This window comes from Leptinotarsa decemlineata, unplaced genomic scaffold (assembly GCF_025532065.1).
Source record: "Leptinotarsa decemlineata unplaced genomic scaffold, Ldec_3_MD MMD2_tig00026316_RagTag_RagTag, whole genome shotgun sequence".
Taxonomy (NCBI): Eukaryota; Metazoa; Arthropoda; class Insecta; order Coleoptera; family Chrysomelidae; genus Leptinotarsa; species Leptinotarsa decemlineata.
The window spans coordinates 3,630,968-3,653,757 of record NW_027412685.1 but is presented as its reverse complement, the minus strand read 5'-3'; the positions used below and the strand labels follow the sequence as shown (position 1 = coordinate 3,653,757).

General features: G+C 33.1%; 1 protein-coding gene across 1 annotated transcript; it reads left to right on the top strand.

Annotated features, from left to right (window-relative positions):
- The first annotated feature begins 8,428 nt into the window (after positions 1-8,428).
- LOC111515443 (trypsin Blo t 3) lies at positions 8,429-22,289 on the top strand. Its single transcript, XM_074181782.1, has 3 exons — positions 8,429-8,586; positions 14,114-14,294; positions 21,648-22,289. Exons 1-3 carry the CDS (start codon positions 8,550-8,552, stop codon positions 22,201-22,203), a joined length of 774 nt encoding a protein of 257 aa, XP_074037883.1. The 5' UTR covers positions 8,429-8,549; the 3' UTR covers positions 22,204-22,289.
- Positions 22,290-22,790: the final 501 nt, after the last annotated feature.

The following is a 22,790-nucleotide window of genomic DNA, read 5'->3' as shown; positions in this document are numbered from 1 at the left end:
ATTCAAAGCATAGCGTGATGATTACAATAATTTCAATTCTGAAATTTTTGGAATTGAATAAGTTAGCTGGTCCTGATTGGTTTACGTCATTTATGAAGAGACGTCCTCAAACTACAAGTTATAATATTTCGAAGTTTTTTCGAAAATCTTGAATCAATGATTGAACGTTTAGTTTCAAATCACACCCCAACCAGCAAAGTTGTTTTATAATTCCATGGTGTTGCAACAGTTTTATTTTATTAATATTTTATAATTACTTCCAAAATGCTAATTGATTGTATTAGATAATCGGTGAACACAATACAGTTGTAGGCAATAAAAGTGTTTTATGAATTTGTCATAGAAACGTTTATGAAATAAAATTGAAAAACTTATGAAATAGTCAGGGAATTATCACAGAAACGTTTTTATAACTGACTTATAAAACTTATTTTCCTATAAAAGTAAATCGTTATGTAGCAGTTTTATAACACTTTTCTGTGAGATATTTATGATAGTTATAAAACTATTTCAAGCTTATTTTATAATTGTTTTCTGTAGCTTCAATGAAATTATTTTATTAGAATGCTTTCAGACACTATTTTATTTTCATTACCATATTGTGACTTCCATGATACTTTCCCAAACTATTTTATAGTATGGTATATTCCCTACAATTCAAAAACACTAATATAACTGTTATAGAATCAAATTGCTTTTGCTAATATATATTTGCTGCCACCAAGAATTGAATGTAGCATTTGAGAACAACCAGCTGACATTGATTCCTAATCACAGCTTTGAAAAAATCTTCAATCTTTTAGTTATGTTTAGTAAGAATATTTTTATTTAGTTATTCGAATGGGACACCATCATTATCGTGGTGGAAATTAGTTCTTCAGCAACTTCTAAATATTTGATTTTTATTGAGTATAGCTACCTCATAAGTAAATTCAATATTTTCAAGGCATTGGGTTTAGTATCTCAACCTCATTATTCACAATTTGGAAGACTGTAGAATACAAAGGGTTTGCTATTTCAAGTTTCAGTTTTTAGGTATCTATTTGGAAATCCTGAATATTTTGTTCTGAGTGGAGCAGTTTCGTGTTACAACCCTTTAAATGATGACAAATTCTGGTACAGCAAAATATGCTTTACAGAAAGTATTCAGAAGTAACTCCTCGAATAACTAATACCTACTGTCATATAGACGGTGCCCCATGAAAGATATATAACTCTGGCTTTTTTACACTTTCTGTGACAACTTGTTTGAATGAAAATAACCCTGCTTGCTTTTTGGGTTGCATAGAATTGATAATTTTTTCTTGTTCTGTATCGTCATTCTTCAGCATTCGTTCTAATAGTTCTTCTTCAGCAATTTGGTAGGTCAGCAAATGACTTCGTTTTAGTTTATACATCATTGTAAACCAACTGGATTCGGGTTGAGAATTGTGGATTAATATTAGCTTATCAGCATCAATTTTTGGCCATGAGAGTTGGTTATTATTTACCCATGACGACTATGGTGAACATATATTCCTAAAACGTACATAAAATGAGTCAAATCCAGCTTCAGAAAGACAAAACTATCAACTGAAAATATAGGCCTGAATTATAAAATATCTGGTCGGTCAATTATTGAAGCTAATTAAAAGATATATTCTGACATCAAAAACTTACCCGTAACTTCCTCTAAACACACGATAAATTAAATATCAACAATATTTCATCGGTGTTTATATAGGTTATGTCTAGTATTCAGTATTTAGCATTAGACAACGGATATTTATCATAAAAAAGTTAATATGTGATGAATATAAGTAATTTATATCATAAGAGTCACCAAAGTGTCGTTTATTAGCAAAAATGTTGCCAACCAACTCATAGACAATCACAATAGTTGTGTAACGACAGCAAAGCCACAGCGGAGCAGAAAAGGAAACAAATATTAACAGGGCCGTATTCTTAGTATTCTGTGTGCTTAGTTGTGTTTCTAAAAGATATTTCATATAGAAATGAGTTGTATGGGAGTCCAGTTTTAGCAGCTAAACCATAGAAAGTGATTCACGGAATTTTATCCATTTGGGAGTACCTAGGTTTCCGATAATTTTGTGATTTGAGCGTATGAGTTCGCGTTCAAATTCGATTGTTTAGGTTCGCTACCCGCTTTCCATAATTAATTCGTGACAGTGTTTATTACCATAGGTATTCGTTAGTGTAAATGCCTTTGATGTTGGGATGTTGACTGATTGACGTATGATTAATTTTTTGTGTCGGGTTCGAATACTCTATTTGTGACAAATATTTTTTTATAATTTTTTGTTTAGTGAAAGAAGGGATAATGGTTGATTTGAGCTAGTTTGGTTTTGTTTGAATTATTCCAGAAAATCCATCGATTGAAAAAATACGGTCAGAAATCTTGTTCTAGTGGATCTAGAACGGTTTGGTGTTGGGAGAAAACTCCAGTAATATGAGGTAACACTCTTGCAAAATACTTCCATATTTTTAATACATCCTACCTTACAGCCAAAAAAATTTTGAAAAATCATTTTCATAAATTAATACATTTTGTCATTGATACATTTTGTCAATCACCAATAATCAATTTTTATTGTCACTGTATTCAATTCTAATTCAATAATTGAATAGAACTGGCCTATACTTGACGAAAATCCATATTTAAAAAACTAAGTTATGCTTGAAGAAGCTATTGTATAGCGAAACACGTGTCGCGGTTTTTGTAAAACCCTTATAGTGAAAATCATAGAATAAACTCTATTGATTAGTTTTTTAATTTTAATTCATCCCTATTTTAGACACTATGATATGCATATATTAGTGTATCGGATTATACTTTCAATTTGAAAATAATTCCATCGTGAGGATACTGTAGTGGTCTTTTCTGTTTGTATCCCGAATATATAAATAAAAATAAATGATAACTCAATGGCGGCCATTTTGAGTATTTATAGGGGAGTATATAATAGTTTTAGATTCAGTTCGAGTTCCATAAATAAAACTTTCTGGGAGCTTTTTGAGTCGCCCTGTATATGGGAAATACTAAAAAAACACTTCAAACTATCCTACCTAACCTGGTGTTTCAATTTTTTCTTGCAAAAAACAGGAAAAGGTTATTATAATGGTTAAAACCCGTCGTTTAGCCTTTATAATCGATGAAAGAAACTTTTTAGCCAAAACATCAAATACAGATAATATTTATCCAAACTATATGTGAGAAATCGTTCATTCATACAAGCACTTTTGTAGAAACCTGTAGCTTTAAAAGTAGTCCGACTCTGCCGCAATACCATCACTCCCAGAACTAAGTGTTTCTTAATAGTTATATAGGGATAACATAGTAGCTAAAATATGTTGAAATGCTTGCTACTGATACCAATTCATTATATAGAACGACGCCATTTTAAACGATAGCGATCCGGGATACTGAAATTAGATGAGTTGTAATTATGAAATACCGCACATATAGTGATATTTATAGCTGAAAAGTACATAAATATTATAACATTCTATTATTTATAATAAAGTGAGTTAAGTTTGCGACCAGAAAATTTATACGTCGACAGAGTGAATTTTTGTATAATTAATAATTTTACCGAAAACATTTATAAATGAGTGGCGCACTTGAATTTTGCTAATGATAGGCTATATATTTGTCAATAAAATTTCATTTGCAGTAAAAATATCAATCTTCGAAACACAAATAATATCTTTAACAGTTGTATGAGTGCAGAAGTGAAATTTTAAAATGGCTTCAACCTTTCTACTTGTAAATTTTTAGTTGTTGACATATATATTATATTTTCCTAGTGTTCAATATAAAATTACTCATTGCGTCTTCAAGAAAACATTTCTAACACTTTTTTATTTTATTGTTATCGTTTTCGGCTGTATTATATTTTATAACGCCTACTTGGAACTACTAAAAAACTCTTATGAAATTGTCTTCTGATGATTTTATAAGTATCGCTCAAATATGTTGCAAAAGTGCAGTACGGGAAGTCTTTACAAAACTACTTTTTAAGAGTGTTAGACAAATTTTATTGTAACTGCCAAAATGTTTATAAAACTGTTTTGTAGTGTTTGTAAAAGGCCTTACAAAATATTGATAATGATTATAATGTTTTATAAAACGATGCCAATTTTCTATTTATAGCAGTTTTATAAACACTTCGAAAACATTCCTGGGACAAATGCAGTTTTATAATTTGTTTCTCCGAAACGTTTCGGCAACTATTATGAAATACGAAATTGCTAGTTGGGACGAGATATGGAACTGAGACAAAAGAGAGCTGACTATGGTGCAGGGACCAAAGTTGTTGTAAGGAAATGATCCGAACAAGTTGGTGATATTATATCAACCGAAGGAGGCACTGTTTCAGGTACTAGCAATTCAGTTCTACCATTTCTTCATTTTCCCACTAGTGCACTTCATAGACAATTCCATCAGAGATGGACCAATTGGCTGCAAAGAAGGAAGTAATCCTATTTATCGTTTTCCTCAAACATTTTCATAACCACATGAAACCAAGGAAAACTCCATGTCCTTTGCTGTTAGACAATCACAGCTTTCTTATCCATTGAAGGACTGCACTTCGCGAAAAAATAGCAAAGTACTGCTTTCTTCTTCACCATACTCATAACCTGTCAGTTTACGGACCTTTGAGAAATATATTGAAAAACAATGGATCAGCGGATGTGAATAATCGAGAAAAACCATTGATGATATATGAAATACTGAAAATTATTGCACAGGCTTTTCCATTAGAACAACTTCAATATTCTTGCACCGTTCAAAAACTGTGTGATTCGAACATATTCGAACAATTCGAACATATTTCAGGACCACGATTTCATACCACTGTCTGTCACAGATAGACCATTGATTACGCTTCCCCATGAGAATACTGCAGAGACTACCATATCATGTTTGCCATACTAGGTTACCAGGTTACATTTGCCATAATTGTGATATTTTAGACTGACTGAATGTTATTTCGCTAAGTTGGGTATTTTAAGTTTACAAGCATTGCGGCCTGATACAATTATATTTTTGTTATTTGAGTAACCAGATTGATTAAGAGCAAATATTTTTTTTTATTACGGATGAGACAATTTTTTCTCATTTGAATTTTTTTTATACTCACCAATCAACTACGTGACAACCTGCCCCAGATACTATGACAACCATCCCTAGCATGAGGTTAAAAGTCTCACTTTTTCTTTTTCATGAAAAAGAATTTTATTACCTTCCAAAAGAGTATAGAACCTAATGATATCAAAATGTCATTGATAAATTGTAAAAATGCATAAGACAAAATATGTAAATTTCAACCCCGGTCGTCACTTTTTCACACTTGACTTGGTTTGTTTGCCATTCGAAATGAGTCCAATCAAACTGTTTGAGACCTTTGGTGTAGTAATGAACCAAAGCAAAACAAGTATTATTTTCTGTAATGAATATGATAAACTCAAAACACAAAATACACTAAATAATAACTTAGTGATGGTTAAATAAACCCAGGATTGAGACTTACCCCTTTCTCGTCTTTGCTGTTGGATCCAAACTGCTTCAGGGAAACTATTATGGCAAAGTAGGGAGGGATCAAGGAGTTTTAGGAGAAGTCTGCTAACATCCGTTTATTTCCATACTTTTCGGTCAGAGCTTTGTACAAAATATTATAATTATCGCCGATGATAGAAAATCCTGCACAAATTCCCGAGGCCGGTCCTCCCACTTAATAATGAATTTTATCTAAATCTGTCAAAGATGCAGGTGTATCATACTCTTGAAGAGCGAATGAAATGTTTCCCACTGCCGTATTTCTCCCGAAAATTCAGGTAATTCAATTTTCGGCAACGGAGGTAATCTATTATCTACTATAATATTGCCGCTGTTACTACTAGATTGCCTAGATTGATCAGGAGGTCTTTGAATTTCTTTTGCAGCCATATGAATGTGACAACACAATTGATTAATAGTTGAAAGAAGCTTACAATCTGGTACAAATTCATCATCTATTTCAAACTGCACTTCATTGATCTGATCTAATACCAAATTCAAAGCTTCTCTAGTAGTATCTAAAGTCAAATATGATATCGCTTATGATATCACTTCTTTTGTATCACACAGTATCACTGTGTGTAATACTAGTCGATTGGACTTTCTCATACGATGCCATGACATTTATATGATTTTTTCTAAAGCAAACCAAATTTGTATGTAGCAGAAGCTCAAAAATCCAACAAAAAATGTTGCACACATATATGGTGTTGGTTGTTACATGTGACTATCAGCCCCCGTCAAGTTGAGACAACGAGCCCCAAAACACATTTCTGTGTTTCTCTGAATCGATATTCATTCATAAAAACAGATAGTGGTATCATGAACCACATATGTCACATCAATAATACATGAAGTGATACAGATCTACGGAAAATTCTAGTATACTTACGAGACTCCAGTGACGTCTGGATGGAGATATTGCTCTCAATATCCTTTGCTTTTATTCGAACTCTTTCGTTCGTTCAATTTTCCAACATGGCCGCTGTGACAATCAACTCGTGAAACAACTATACCCGGTCTCCTCTACAAACACTACGTCATTTCATACATTTAATTTCTGAGAAAATAAATGACGTCTGAGAGACCTGGGATCTTGCTCTGGTATCCTTCATCAACTATTATACAACTATTATACATTATCTGCGAAAAATTATCAAGCCAACAGAATTTGAAATCACGTTTTAAACTGAAAGTTTTTACTGAAATTTAAACCACTCAAAAAACCAACTCCTCATTTTGTTTACGGTATACGAATGCAGGCCCCATTTCATATCCCTAACGATCGAAACCACAAATCCTTTTAGCAGGCAATCTGATACGCGATGGATTAGCTGATTGTTAACTGAAAGCCATCTTAGACGCTGATGAGACTTATTCATGAGTAGTTGAATAATAATGAAGTCGTTTGAAACGCTCAACTATTTGCATCAGTAGGCGCCTGCAAATGTAGTCTGCAAGATGACGCATATGTTCAGGAAGGATTTGTGTACCATCATGCGAGAGAAATACGCCTAAATTAAAGTTTAACAACGTTTGCTCGGAATTGAATATTTGATGGAGCTGATGCGAAGATGAGTGGAAAGAGGAAATCATTCGGTTAACTCTTCATTCGTTCAGTGTTCCGTTTTTAACACCTCAAATAACACTGATGACGCGCCCCAGTTAGATATGAATTAGTTGACGTGTGATTGTAGACTAGATGTTGAAAATCGAAGTTATCAGAAACTTCGTTATGATTCAGTGTCGAATATTACTCAATAACATATAAAGAGAAAATCGTTGTTGATATCACATACGAGTACACTCCAACCCAGAAGCAGTATTTTGGTTTCCAAACAATATCTTTTCCAATATTTTTTCCAACTTGTTCTTCAGACTTTCTATCACTCTGTTTCTTAGATCGAAGACCCTCCAAGATTCATCAAAACTATTTTTTTAAGGAAAAAACACAAGTACTACAGGATAATCCTTAAGGCGTTCTCCAGAGCGGTACCCGTGCGAAAGTAGCGATTCACATTTGATTTGAAATGCTGGAGATCAAATCCTTCTGGAAAAACGTTCTCAGGACGCCGTTCTCTAGATGAAAGTTCTTGAACAGTAAAGTTCGAGGTGTACTCAAAACAGTGATCAGCCACAGTCGTCGCGTACTTCTGATATATACCGCTATTCGTGGAATCGATTATGTCAATTCACTTGAACACCGTCCGTGAAAGTTTCTATAGAAAAGAGACACATCTCCAATCTTTCTTCGATGTTCCAGGCTATCAAGGTTGCACGTGATTTTCGCGTCTCCAATCAGGCGGATGGCTCTTTTCTGGATGGAATCCTGCAACTTCAGGGTATGTTTGGGGGCAGAGCTCCATACATGAGAACAATACTCCGAAAAAGGTTGGATCTGAGTTTTATAAAGCATCAAAAGTTGCTGAGGTGTGTATAGTTTTCTGGTTCGGAACAGTGTTCCAAGCTTTTGAGAAGCAGCCTTTGCAATTCCAGCGACATGATTGTGCCATGACATATTGGAGTCCATTTCAACCCCCAACAAACTCATCGAAGCAGAAGCAGAAACCAATTCGAAAAAAAATGCGTTTTGAGTATTAGGATGACAAATAATACACACAGTATTCGGGTACCATTATAGTACTACAGAAAAGGAATGACTTCAAAAGAATAAATGAATGTTGAGTTTTTGAAATTTTTAATGAATTATTTATTTTTCATAAATTTTTCAGATGAATCGAATTTGTAGACGAAGTCGGACCAGTAAATAGGAGTTTATCCATTCAGATTATTAGTTGTGACCCAGTTCAAATCAACAAATAATACAGCTCTTGACCCAATACATGAATTCACATATTCAGTATACTATCAGTTTCATTCATACATCTCAAATTTGATAAATGTTATATCTCTGAAAAGATTTGTCTATCTAGGTAACAGATAAAATCATTTATATTCAGTAAGCCAGTTTCACTTCAATCCTGTCGAAATGATGTTGGCTTTATTTTTGTTTGGTGTTATTTTGGGTAAGTCATCTTATACTTGATACCTCTATTGAATGTAATGCAACAATTCAGATTCAACGATAGAATGATGGTCAAAAGCACATATTTGTCTAATTTTTTTTCTACAAAAAGTTCATAAGCCCAAAACAAATATTGTGCCTGAAAATATTTTATTGGATTTCAATCATTAGCCACACAAAAAAACTATAGTTAAAATAATGAATCAAATTTATTACTTATAGAATAGAACTATGGAAGTATATTCCTCTTGATTTTTTTCATATACTCATTTCTGCATTATCTTTTTTCTATTCGAGAAACAGCCAATGAATCCACAATAAAACTATTGAAATATTTACAAAATGAAAGTATCAAATACAGATATAAATTATCGTACTCAGAATCTACAGTGAATTTGTATAAAACAGAAAATTTATTAGATTTGAACACACTTTACAAACAAACAAAAATGTTTCTTCCATTCAATAACAAATGAATGAAAAATTTCAAACATAAAATGTATAGCTCTAATATTCATAGTCATAACACTGGACATACAAAATTATTATCAGTTAGTGATTTCAAATCTTATTTTGGACAGAAATCGAGTCATCATGATGTTATTAGGATATATAATGAATTTTCAGAAGAAATTAGGAACCTATTTTCGGGGAAGAACGGTTTTCGCTTTCTACTTCCTTCAACGTGATACGAAAATTCTGGAAAGCAATCTTCCAAAGAAAGGAAGGAAGCAATCAATTTCAAAAATCAACTCCATACACAGATGTGTAGATCATGCAAAGTAGTGATTTTCAGACACAAACTGAAAGAAAAAGCCCTCCCGAAACAGCTATTTTTATATAAATATTTTATCACGATGGAGAAGTAAAGAACCAAAATCTTTTTTCCTGAAAATACATCTCTCCTAAAAGTATACCCTATCACTTTAAAAAGTCTATATCTGATCTCAAATTCGAAAATCAATCGAAAAATTATTCAATGAATTCAATTGAAACTACAAGATTATATGATATTTCACATAGCCAGGAGTGTTACACGCTGAAAAGACACTTTCCCCAGTCGAAGTGTCCCGTCGGATGTGATTTTTTCTAGACCTTCATTTCATCATGAAAAACAACCACTGAAAAGTATGAGAAAATCCGGGTAAAGTACGAGTAAATCCAAGTAAAATTCTTTCAATTCAAGTTTCAACATTTTTTTCTGAATATCTTCGATACAACTGATAGTACTTTGAAATGATTCAGTTATCATCTTCATTGTTTATTATGAAATTTTCTAACAAATGGAGTTTTTTTTTAATGACCATATACATAATATCCATCTGAGTTTAATATTATAAACTACTTAACCGATTTTTGCATCTATAGAAATCAATTCATCATCAGCTCTTTTTTAAACAGATTTCCCTACGAAAATTGCGAAAATTGCCCTATAAAATTCAATTATTTTGCATGTGAGATAAAAAAGCTCCTGTGGAACTGAAATATGTCGAAAATCATCAAAACCATTATAGAATCACTGCAACATACGTTTCGAAGCTTTTTTCTTGAATATCATTTTTTGAAAACTGGATATTAATAAATGATGTGAATATATAGTGTAGTCCATTCATAACTAGACACCCTGTTTAGGTCATTTTAATGAAAGCACATAAACGTGAACCATGTCAAATTAGGTTTTCAGGAGACATATTTTTCCATAAAAATCAACTCCTCATCAGCCTTTGCCCTCTCCCAACAACCTTCTCTTCAATAATTGCATATGAGAATAATATTCAAATAAGACCCCACTCGAGAGGTCATTCAGTTCTGTATTCATCCACACAACATATAGGCAATGTCAGACAAAAAAAATACTTCTTCAAACATTCAAACTCATCAACTTCCATTCACATACGAAGTTACAAACAAGCCGCTATGTCTCTCTTTACATTCTGGAGAATATCAGGTGTTAGTAGCCTACACCACATGGTGATTTCCCATAAATCATCTACATTAGCTGGATGCATCTGATCATTCCCAAAAAAAGTCCAGTGAAGTCAGATGAGAGAGTCTAGGTGCTCATTCTGTAGAATCTCTCCCTCCAATACTTCGACTTGGAAAGGTATCCTTGAGAAACTATTGCCCGAGATACTAAGCAAAGAGGAAGAGTCCCGAATCATGTTGAAAAACTTCCTATTCTGCAGAAAAGGTATATCTGTTCATTCGTCAAATTGAAATATCCTTCACCATTAAGTGTCTTAAAAAAAAGGAACCTACAATACAGTTTCCCAGGATTCTCGCTCAATCATTTAGCTATTGGGATACTGGGTGTGAATTAGACGTGGCATATTGGAATTTTAATCAGTGCAGTATCAACAATTTCCATGCTGAATGCTGAAGATGAATTCTTTCGAAACTATCAGAAGTTTTTGCCGTTCAGCTTATCAAAAAATTTAGGTAGCAATATTCCTTTGAGTTGTGAATTGTGGTGGAGTGTTCAACCTCGTAAATTCACAAGGTATACCTATGAAACTCTCGAAAGGTAAACGTCTGGGCTGGTATATTTATAAAAATTTTCTTGCGGGCCCTTTTTCGTTTTAAAATAAAATATAGCGAATCCTTAGCACACCTAAAATATGAAAGACCAGAAAAAACAGCAGTCACCCATCATATTTCGTAACGAAACCATTCCATATACTTTAGTTTATTGGGATTAGTTAGACAAGTTAACAACAATAGGCATCTAGATGCCTACGAGAGTGTGGAAATAAGTAAACGTAATAATTTATAATATAAGTAAAGATGGTGACCAATACCTAATAGTATGCTATATAGCTCGAATATCACTGGAATTTTTCCCAACATCAAACCGTTATTTTAACACCTAGACACGTGTTTCGATCATTTTCAAGAGGAAGATCAAGTTTGACCTTCATATTGAAGATGATCACTTGGTGATCGAAACACGTGTTGAGGTGTTAGAATAACGATTTGGTGTTGCAGGTACGCAGGTAACTAGCAGGTATGAATCAGGCCAATGTTGTATGTACATATAGTTTGATCTTTTTCTTGAAGATGATCACTTGGTGATAGAAACACGTATCGAGGTGTTGAAAATAACGGGGTTGGGATAAAACCCAGTAATATTCATTACTTCACCAAATATTACAAACAGTGCATCACAAGTACAAAGATAAATGTTGCATATATTAAAGAAAAAATGATATATCAGTAAGACGGCGCTCTTCAAAAAAATTCACAAAATGTGCGTAATTACCCAAACAACAGATATCTATGTCACTGAATAAGACGAAGAGGAGATTTTGAACTTATTTTATCCATCCTTTGAGGACGCCAAACTGATTGCTGGAACTCGCGTCGTGAAGAGTGTACCAGGTCTGAGAGCTAGGATGAGTTTCAGATTCATTGCATGCTATTGGATTCAATCGTCTTTTTCGTTGTTATGGAGTCTACATGACTATTGAATGAATATTAATTTTTATCACATTTCGAAATGATCTAAATAAATGGTTTCTAGAGAGATAAACAAAGTGACATGATTTTCCGATATATATGTATCAAGAAATTAACGTATAAAAGTGAAGCTTCCATCGTTTTGGAAACAGTTTTACCTAACTCAGTGAATATTACAACCTCAATAATTCAGGCATCTAATTATTTCTAGAAATACATGCGATTACACTATGAAATCGAAAAAAAAAATAGGGAAGTTCAATGAGTTGTTCTTTCACGTAACCCTGTATTAACCCATTAACGACCAAGACATTAGAAATTTGTAATTCAGAAAAATATTTATTGTGGCACGTTTAGAATACTCAAAAAAAGAACGATTCGTCATTAAAAAAAAATATAAACTCACAGTATTGAAAAAAACAAGTGGGTGCGTAAGCGCACCTTTGGCCAAAAATGGTTAAAATAATCGAATGAAAAAAAATAGAGTAAGTGTCCTATTCCTTCATATGATAATTTTCGAAACAATCTGAGTGCACATGCACTTTGCATTTCCTACATAAATATATGGTGGTACTTTTACAAAATCAACATTTTTTTCTTGCACTGTTGAGTATGTCTAATTATCACATGTCCGAAATTATCAAATCTTATATCATCTGGTAGAACTGATTGAGATGGTCTTCCCTATAATGGGTTGGATTCGGCACCATTTGAGGTTTCATTGGTATTACTTGATTGCCCACTACATTTTAGTAGACTTATTAGCAGTTGAGAACGAAACTCCAATTGTGATATTCTGGATTCATTCGCAATTCTATGAATTTTCCAACTATTCACAACCATACTTTCGATCATATTAGTGAACAATGGCCACTACCACTTTTTTCCTCTTATCCTAATTCGATAGTTGGCAATGCCATTGTCATGGAGGTCTACTCCTCCCATATATTTATTATACTGGTGTATAACATTTGGCTGGGGTATAAAAATCTCTTTATGTTCTTTTCGATTGTAGTGTTTTGCTTGAACAAGAGGGAGAACTTCGTACGTATTGGTCATCACAGTTACTACAGAATTGTCATTCTATCGCACAACTAGAACTCCGAGGATGGGATCGAAAGCATAAGTGTAAAAACCTCTTTTATTTTTAACCATTTTTTTACTATCTTCAACGGGTCACTTAGCAGTGCGATTTTCCCTCACTGTTCCTGTTGTGAAAAATCTTCACTCACAAAAAGAATTCCGCCGGCACATAAACGACATCAATCGAATCATAATTTTGATAATCCAACTCTCCCTCTAATAAAGAACTCAACTCTTGTGTCGTCAGTGCCCTCTTCATTTTCCATTTCGAAAACGGACTACAAGAATAAATAATGATAATGAAATACCAAAATCTACGCTTGAGTTATGATTCTTACCTTATTTTGACAATTTTTTATCAAAAATACAAGAAATTTTCCCTGCTGATACTGATTCGCACTGAAATAAACTCAATCAAGGCTAATCATCAACTGACCATCGTATCCTCATATTCCTAAACTTGTCAAAACTCGCATACTAGTGCATGAAAATGTTTACCATTATCGGCCAAAGGTGCGTATACGCAACCAACACAAATACATGCAAAAATGTTCGACATCCGAAAATATTTACGTAAATGAGAATACACGTTATCATTGAGCATATTTCTCATTACTGTCCAGCACAAAATGAATTTATCATTTTATATTCAGTATCGAAAAAAATTTATTTTATTAGAGAATTACCAGAACGGTCAATTTATAACATTTTCAAATTCATTTTAGAAATTGAAAAAATCATGTTTTGGATTGAATAAAAATATTTTTACATTTTCTAGATTATTATTATGAATATTCATCAGAATAAACATAAATAATATTGATCCAAACCACAAAAAAATAGTGTATACAAAAGTTGCGTTGACGCACCTTTGGCGGTTAATGGGTTAAATGAAAATTCGGTCAATATGTGATATTTTTCATGAATCACATTTGCAACGAAGAATACTTCCGTTCATGGCTCTAATCATTATTCTGTTATCAATTCAGGAACCGTCAACAACGTTGCGGCCAAAAAAATTCATCCTGAGGGACGTATTGCAGGAGGACAAGATGCTGACATAGCGGATTATCCATATCAAGTCTCACTGAGTACCGATGGACTTGCTTTTTGTGGAGGATCACTGATATCTTCGACTTGGGTTCTCACTTGCGCTCACTGTCTCAAAAAGTAAGATACAGAATGAAATTCAACCCTATTTTAATACGGATTATCCCAATCACGTAGTAGGATAATCCGTATCGAAAGCTACAAAAGGGAATATATGTGTTACCAACTCATTTACAAAACTGTTCAATCTGAATGCCCAGTTTTCTGTACATAAATATATTTTCCAATTACACCAAAATTGTTGTCCTAATGCAGTATGAGACGAAAACATTATTATGAAATTTTCACTCATATCATAATCAAGTGTCTGGAAAATACCCTATATTTCAGCTATATTTCAAGTATATATACTGAATAAAAATCATGAAAATGCTGCAACTCCATTGAATCAAATTTGTAAATGGGTTAGATATGAAGTACTCACCTGTAAAATAACTGAAATATACCTAGAATTCAGAGATCTCAGGTATGCCTAGATATCTGAGCATGTATGAAAACAATGTTTCATGTTCACTTTTTATTCTCGCTATAGACTCGTCGCGTCGAAGAGCGGTGTTCAGTCATCGATTGGCATTGAAAATCGAAAATTTATGTACATTTATGAGTTGGAAGTGTTTCATTTACAACATACATATCATTATTTGTGAAGAATTGAAAAATCTTTCACAGTTCATACAAAATAGCACAAATCGTAGGGTCAATATCACTGACATTATGCGGTATTAGGGAGTCTAGGTGAATCCGACAGACTGTGTCATGTCTCCAAACGTTAACAGGTCTATTTTTCCAACTTGCCTTCAGTTTTTCTCCAGCCCACATGAAATGTAACTCATTTTTTGAAAAATGTACTTCCTTAATTGAACAATCGATTACAATACAATGAATTTCAAATTCATTTATGTCTGAATAGCAATTTCGTTGAATTTTCAATGTTCTTAATGATTGATTTCATAGAATCAGTAGAAGCAGTACCTTCTTGATAACAGTTAGTGATTATAGAGTAGATTTCGAACATTTTTTCTATGTATGATTTCTATTGGGTCTTCTAAAAGCTCAATCCCTAATGTAAACATTCATTTACTAGTTCCTTGGCATAACTTTTCGTTAACAGTGTTTTCTCATATTCAATGCAATGACATTTTCAAATAAAATTTTGAAATTTTCAGAAATTTTGGTATATAATATAAATAAATTCATTATCATCCTCAGGGAAAAGAGTTAGTGAGGTTGGTCGTGTAGAAAAAAATGTTATATTCAAACAAATTAAACATGTCAATACAATAAACAAGTCACTAATTAAAAGAGGTTGATTCCTCACAGGATACAATGAAGAATATTACATTGAAATTTTCTAAAAATCGTTAATTGTTTCAAAATTATGGATTACCGGTAATCCATAATTAGTGACTTGTTTATTGTATTGACATCTTCCATTTGTTTAAATATAGGATTCTTTTCCCTGAAGATGATAATATAAATTTTATCGAAATATTGGAATAACTTGTGTTATAAGAGTACACTTCCGTTCTGCTGATCACTCAAAGAAAATTCCCAAGTTTTCCTTCAACCATATATATATATATATATATATATATATATATATATATATATATATATATATATATATATATATATATATATAAATAGATAAGTACTCTTTGATCATTCCCATATTGATTTCAATTTAAGAGCCACCGGTATACAGCTGTTTCAGCCTATTGGGCATCGTCAGTACCGGGCAGGCGGTCCTCGATTGAAGACAAAATGAGAAAAAACCAAGAAAGTACTTGATAAAAATAGCTGCGTAAACGCAAGCGAAACATAAGTGGAACCACCTATTGGTGTGACACCCAAGTCAACTTGCCAAGTTTTTATGTCAGTGTTGGTGGTTTGACCAATCAACCGACAACTGCGGTAGCAGAAATTTGGGAAGCTAACCTGAAATGCCATCGGAAAACGAATCCACATGTTTCTAGAAATGATATGAAATCTAGAAAGGTTAATGCAGTCAAGCTGCTGGAAAATAATTCCATGAAAATCAAAAAATAAATAGATAAGTACTCTTTGATCATTCGCTTGCGTTTACGCAGCTATTTTTATCAAGTACTTTCTTGGTTTTTTCTCATTTCGTCTTCAATCGAGGACCGCCTGCCCGGTACTGACGATGCCCAATAGGCTGAAACAGCTGTATACCGGTAGCTCTTAAATTGAAATCAATATGGGAATGATCAAAGAGTACTTATCTATTTATTTTTTGATTTTCATGGAATTATTTTCCAGCAGCTTGACTGCATTAACCTTTCTAGATTTTATATATATATATATATATATATATATATATATATATATATATATGATGTGTTGTTTTTCCGGGTGTTCATCCGTTGTGTACTATTCGATAGTCGACGTTTCGCCATCATCTCAGATGGCATTATCAAGACGAGTTACTGCTTCGCTTCGAGAGGTGTAACAGTTACACCTCTCGAAGCGAAGCAGTAACTCGTCTTGATAATGCCATCTGAGATGATGGTGAAACGTCGACTATCGAATAGTACACAACGGATGAACACCCGGAAAAACAACACATCATATTCTACCATCCGTGAAAACCTACATTGTAATATATATATATATATATATATATATATATATATATATATATATATATATATATATATACAGCCGTTTCTTTCGTCATGTGGTAACATGGCTATATTCTGAACCGTAACCAATACGAAGACGATTCAATGGGAAAACAGGTAACTGTCATCAAGAACAATACAATGGTCAAAAAAAAAATGTACGGGGACTCTCGCCCTTCTCGAGATATACGGGGAAAACCAAAAATGCTGTATATTGTTTTTTTCGAATGGAATTGTTATTTCGTAGAATATCAAAAAACGGAAAAAACTGTTTTTGTATGACGATGTAATGATAAATATTCGATAAAATGTTTCGTGTCAACATGGCCAACATCATTTTTTTTTAATACGGACCTATCTTCTTTATTACAGATATTAATAAATCAATGAATTAACAACCAAAGGGTGTATCACATTTGATATTTTTATAGCGTTTCATTTGAAATAACTACCACCATCAATGATAAAAATTTTAAATTACGGTGCTGTCGTAACTATTTTGAAAAATAATAAATATAAATGCTACATGATACGGAAAGTTCATCACCTCAATGGAAGGGATTGCGGAAGGAGATTACGATTTGCGAAGTGGTTAGGAGGTAGAAATAGGAAAGTTGGAAATATTTGTAAAAAACTAATCAATCAAAACTCACCAATAATGGTTGGTTCAACAGGATGGGTAGAATAATACAAATGAAGATTCACATAGTGAAACGAATTTCCAAGAAAGGTTCGGAATAAATGTTTGGTTGGGAATTGTGGGAATTAACATCCTTGGCCCTTTCTTTTGCGATTCATCTTCATTTTCTATTCAATGAATTCTATGACTACTCAGATGAATTGCCACTGAATATCCGCCATGAAATACAATATTTTCAACATGCGCTCCTTCCCATAATGCAGCAATAGTAAGGAAACATTTAGGTGCAAGATTTCCAAGGAAATGGATTGAAAACAATGGACCAATTAACTGGCCAGCTCGATCTCAAGATCTTACTACTTTAGATTTTTTTGTCTGGGGATACATAAAGGATAATTTTTTTTCAACACCTAGTGTAGATATCGACCATTTCGAACAAAAAATAAGAAATGAATGTATTAGTATTATACCTATTATGCTAGAAAATTCCCACAGAAATTTTCTTGACCGACAACTTATGTGCATTCAACAAAGAGATCGTCAATTCGAGCATTTAATGTAGATTACCATGTAACTTTGATTTTCTTTCCGTATTGGTTTCATTTTGTCTAAAAGTTCATGATAAAATAAATTGTTTTTTTTGTTTATTGTTGCCACTGATGATGGTGTCTATTTCAAATGAAATGCTATAGAAAAATCAAATGTGATATATCGTTTGATTTTGAATTTATGGCTTTATCAATATCTATAATGAAAAAGACAGGTCCGTATCTGAAGAAAGAAGTTGATGAGGGCTATGTTGACTCAAAACGTTGTATTGAATACAGTAGAATTCATATATAACGAATCCCCTTATAACTACTATCCGTTTGCAGCGACGATAATGTTAACACCAGTTCAGTTTCACATTTAGTTATTGAGAAAATATAACGTTTAGTGCAATCAACCGCTTATAGTAACCGTTTTTCAAGATAATACATCCGGTTGAAACGTCGTGCAATGTTTTGTTTACAAAATCTGCGCACCAATACCTCGGCGCACTCCCTCTTCTTAGGTACCTCTATTGATAGGTACTACTAACAGATATTAATAGATTGATTTTTCGCCAGAGGTTCCAATATGATGGCTGATATTTCTATTAAATGGGTTCGCTCATGGAAACGTGAACTCACGGAAGAGAACAAGAAAATCCTGTTGTTAGTTGACAACTGTCCAGCACATCCCCATTACAGACTTGAAAAGCATAACCCTGGTATTTTTGCCTAAAAATACGACATCAGTGTTGCAACCTATGGATCAAGGAATTATTCGAGCTTTGAAATCACATTTTTTCGAAAATCTTCTCCTGAAAATGATCCACTTTCTAGACGGCTGCGCTGAAAATGAAAAATTATGTTGAGAAATTTTTTATACAACTTTCATAAAAGTGGTATGAAAACATAGAAAGTCTCAATTATCATTTTTCATGATGGTTTCCCACTACGTACTATGGGCTACATTCATCTACAAATCTACACAAATAATGCTTTTCAATCATCTTGACATTATCTCGAATGTAATCGATATGTTAGGTATCTAGTGTGACGAATTGATTCCTTACTAATCTGTTTTCAACATTCTATTTGTTCAATAATACGGCTACATTTCGTATAATAAATTAGCACTATGGATGTTTCCATTAAGTTATCTTGTGCGCCGTCAGTTATAATCTCCGTTTAATACGTAGCATCAGATAACTTCACAAATACAAAATATACCCCTCAACACTAGATGTATTTGTTGTTTTTTCCAGAATTTCTTGGATGGAGAAGTCAAATAGGCTATGTAGACGCCCAACCTTTCTTTTTCAGTGAGAGCTGAGAATTTCTCATTTTCTGCCACCAACGCATTCACCAGATGTTTTATGGAATATATTTCATTATTAGATTTAATGCTATATTCAAGACTGTCTGAATTCTAGTCTATGCATTGTTATTTCCTGAGCGGTAAGATAGTGAATAGGATGAAATGCGGCGGAGTTTTCTATTTTTGGATACTATTGAATGATACCAAAAAACCTACTCTAGATTATTTTACTTACGGATATATAAGGAAAAAACTGAGAATTTCAAAATGTCATTTCATGTTGTTTGCAGAAATTGTTCTCACTGTATGAAAATGAACAAGAGTTCTTGCTGTGAAAGTCTAGAGACATCTATTTCATACAAATCTGAATCACTAATTGATCATATAGAAATGTATTCTATACTAGTTTGACATAATCTATCTTCAGTCATATTTTGCAATAAAATTTGAACCATTCACCGCCATGAGTTGTTTCAATTTTCTTTGCATGAATCTCGACTTCAAATGAGATTATTCAGAATTCAAAAAGAATTATATTTTCCAAACGCCTTGGTTCGATAGATTTTCAGAGAAAATATTGATTAATTGAGAGCTGATCATCTCAGGCGTAATTATATTCACTTTCTATATACGTTTGTACATAATTTATTTTTCAAAGTATTTGAGATCCCTGTTCACGTATATTCGGTAAAAAAAAGGAAAACCCTATCATCAAAGTTGAGAAAAAACTCTGAACTTCAAGATCACGACAAAAAAAATCTCATCACTGCTACATCACAGGTGTAGCAGAGTTGCTTTTCAGGTGATTTTCGATAATACGTGCAGTTTTTGAGAAACCAAAATAAAAACTTCAATTCTCGTTTCTACAGTGAAACTATGATTCCGTTGGTAAAAATATTTCCAACATGGAATATAGAACTTTTTCTTGAATTTTTCTTTAACTGTTGAATAGTATCGAACTGGTATCTGGAACTGGATGTACTCGAACTGAAAATAAATATGCATAAAAGGCACATGCCATTTTATGACCAGTTCCAATTTTATTTTTTCATAAAAGTTAGTAATATATCCTTTCTTGGGAGAGAAAGTTTTTGGCTCTCTACTACTCCATCTTGTTACAAAAAAATGTGGGAATCTTGCAAAGAAAGGAAGGAAGTGATCAATTTTAAAATAAATATTTCTATACATGGATGTGTAGATCATGCAAAGAAGTAACTTTCAGACTCAAACTGAAAGAAAAAGCTCTCCTGAAACAGCTAATTTCATATATACATATACACGAAAAAAAAATTCTTTCGAACATTGAATTATATAGAAGACACTATTCTCTACTCAGTTTGTATTCCAAGCATTCGTTATGGAATGAATTCAGATATCATCTACAGGAGTTACACTGAATGAAAGGTGAAAATGTTTTGCACTTACATGGAACACTGTCATCCTCACTGATGTTTCGCCGTAAGACACTTGCCTTAGGGCTCTTCAGTACCAATCTGGATGACATGAGAAGAAAAATCACACAATTCATTCATAAATTACGATTTTTCATGTCACGGAATAAGTTTGATCTACTTATGTCATCGATGACATCGTAAAGCCATTTATTCACATATTTGATAAAGTCCCCGCCAAGAGAAATATTGTTCAAATTGAAAGGGTTATATTTTTAGGAGTGACTCATTTTTGGCAACATTTTTTTGTAACAAGATGGAGTAGTAGAAAGCCAAACACTTTCTTTCCTAAAAATTTGTCACCCCTAAAAATATAACCCTTTCAATATATCCTTTTTCTAAAGTCATGTAAATATTTCAATGGTTTCTTCTTGTATCAGATCCTAAAATATTCCATATTTCGATTCGATGATGTGAAAAAACCCATGTGTTGCGAAAAATATGAAATTGATCAAAAAGTGGCACATGCTTGTTTTGCATATTATAATTTAATTCATTGTTAAGATATCAGAAATTCCCGTGGAGAAAGTATGAGTGAATATAATCGGTGATGTTGATATTTACATCTATATTTGAATATTTTCATCTGTATAATCATTCAACCAACAAAACCTTTATAAAACTTCAACCCATTGTTGCATTTTTTTTGGAAATATCGAAACCAACCACCATTTGACCAGGGTGCAGAAACGTTCCACAAAAACGATGGTCACAATTGTCGACAAAAATCAAATATTCCAAACAGGGCTTTTTCCAAATTTTGTATAAGTCAGCATCCTATTTTACTATACCATGCAGGTTATTTTCTCATTTTAACAAAATATTATCATTTCAGTATTACAGCCGCCCAAATAACAGTCCTCGCTAACTCCTCCCATATCAATGACGGTGTGAAAAGATCAGTCTCCCAAGCTATACCTCACGAAAATTTTTGCTATGACACCGGAGACAGCGACCTCGCCCTGCTTCAACTTTCATCTCCTCTCGAGTGTGTCAACTGCAAACCGATAACATTAGCTAGAAAGGAACCCAAAGTAGGAGACTATCTTGTTCTTACTGGATGGGGAAGAATAAGTGAGTTTGATACCAGTGACGGTACCGAGATACTTCAGTACGTTGAGATTCCAGTCATCGATAGAACTGTCTGCAGAGCAATGTACAGTCATACTGTTGAAATCATAACGGATAATATGATCTGCTCCCTTTATCCCGGAGGTGGTAAGGATTCTTGTGTTGGAGACTCAGGAGGACCGGCTGTTGTAGATGATGTATTATTTGGTGTCGTATCGTGGGGTATAGGTTGTGCCGACGCACAGTATCCAGGAGTATATACCAGTGTTCCGAAGTTTTTGGAATGGATTGAAAAGCATACTGGCCTAGAATTGAATTAATATAAAATGTTGTTGATGGTGATGCACAGGTAGTTTATTTCACTCGATTCTGAATAAACTTGTTTGAGTTATGATGAAATTTTGAATTTTTGCTTTTTATTACACCCACTTCGAGAAATATTCAACTTAGATAACACATTCATTAACATCTTAGTGAAAATCAAAAAACTTCACAGAAAAATTACAAAATCAAATGTCGGTTGCTGATTAGAATGAAGACGAATTTACGTAGGTACTCAGATTTATTGATACGAAAAAAAACTTATTCAATTTGGGAACTGAGTCATGACATTATTTCAAATGCCATTCGTTAGACTAGTTCAATTTTCATTCCAGTTATAAAGTGCCATAGTTAAGGGTTCATTTACATATATCCAGACATGAAAGCAGGAACTGATTGAAATTATTCAATATATAGGGGAGAGTGTTGTACCTTGGGACGATTTTATTGTTTTAATTTTTGCTAAAGACATTTTGAAATAAAAATTAGTTTTATCATTTTCCACGCGATAAGTGGTATTTTTGCTTTTCATGAAGAAGTCGTTGAGTACCTCATGTTGTAAAATAATCATGACATTTCAATAACA

Bases quoted from the DNA above. Each gene is read 5' to 3' on its own strand.
- LOC111515443 (XM_074181782.1), top strand. From the start codon at position 8,550: ATGATGTTGGCTTTATTTTTGTTTGGTGTTATTTTGG. The intron at 8,587-14,113 runs GTAAGTCATCTT...TTATCAATTCAG, and splicing joins TTTGTTTGGTGTTATTTTGG to GAACCGTCAACAACGTTGCG. The intron at 14,295-21,647 runs GTAAGATACAGA...TTATCATTTCAG, and splicing joins TGCGCTCACTGTCTCAAAAA to TATTACAGCCGCCCAAATAA.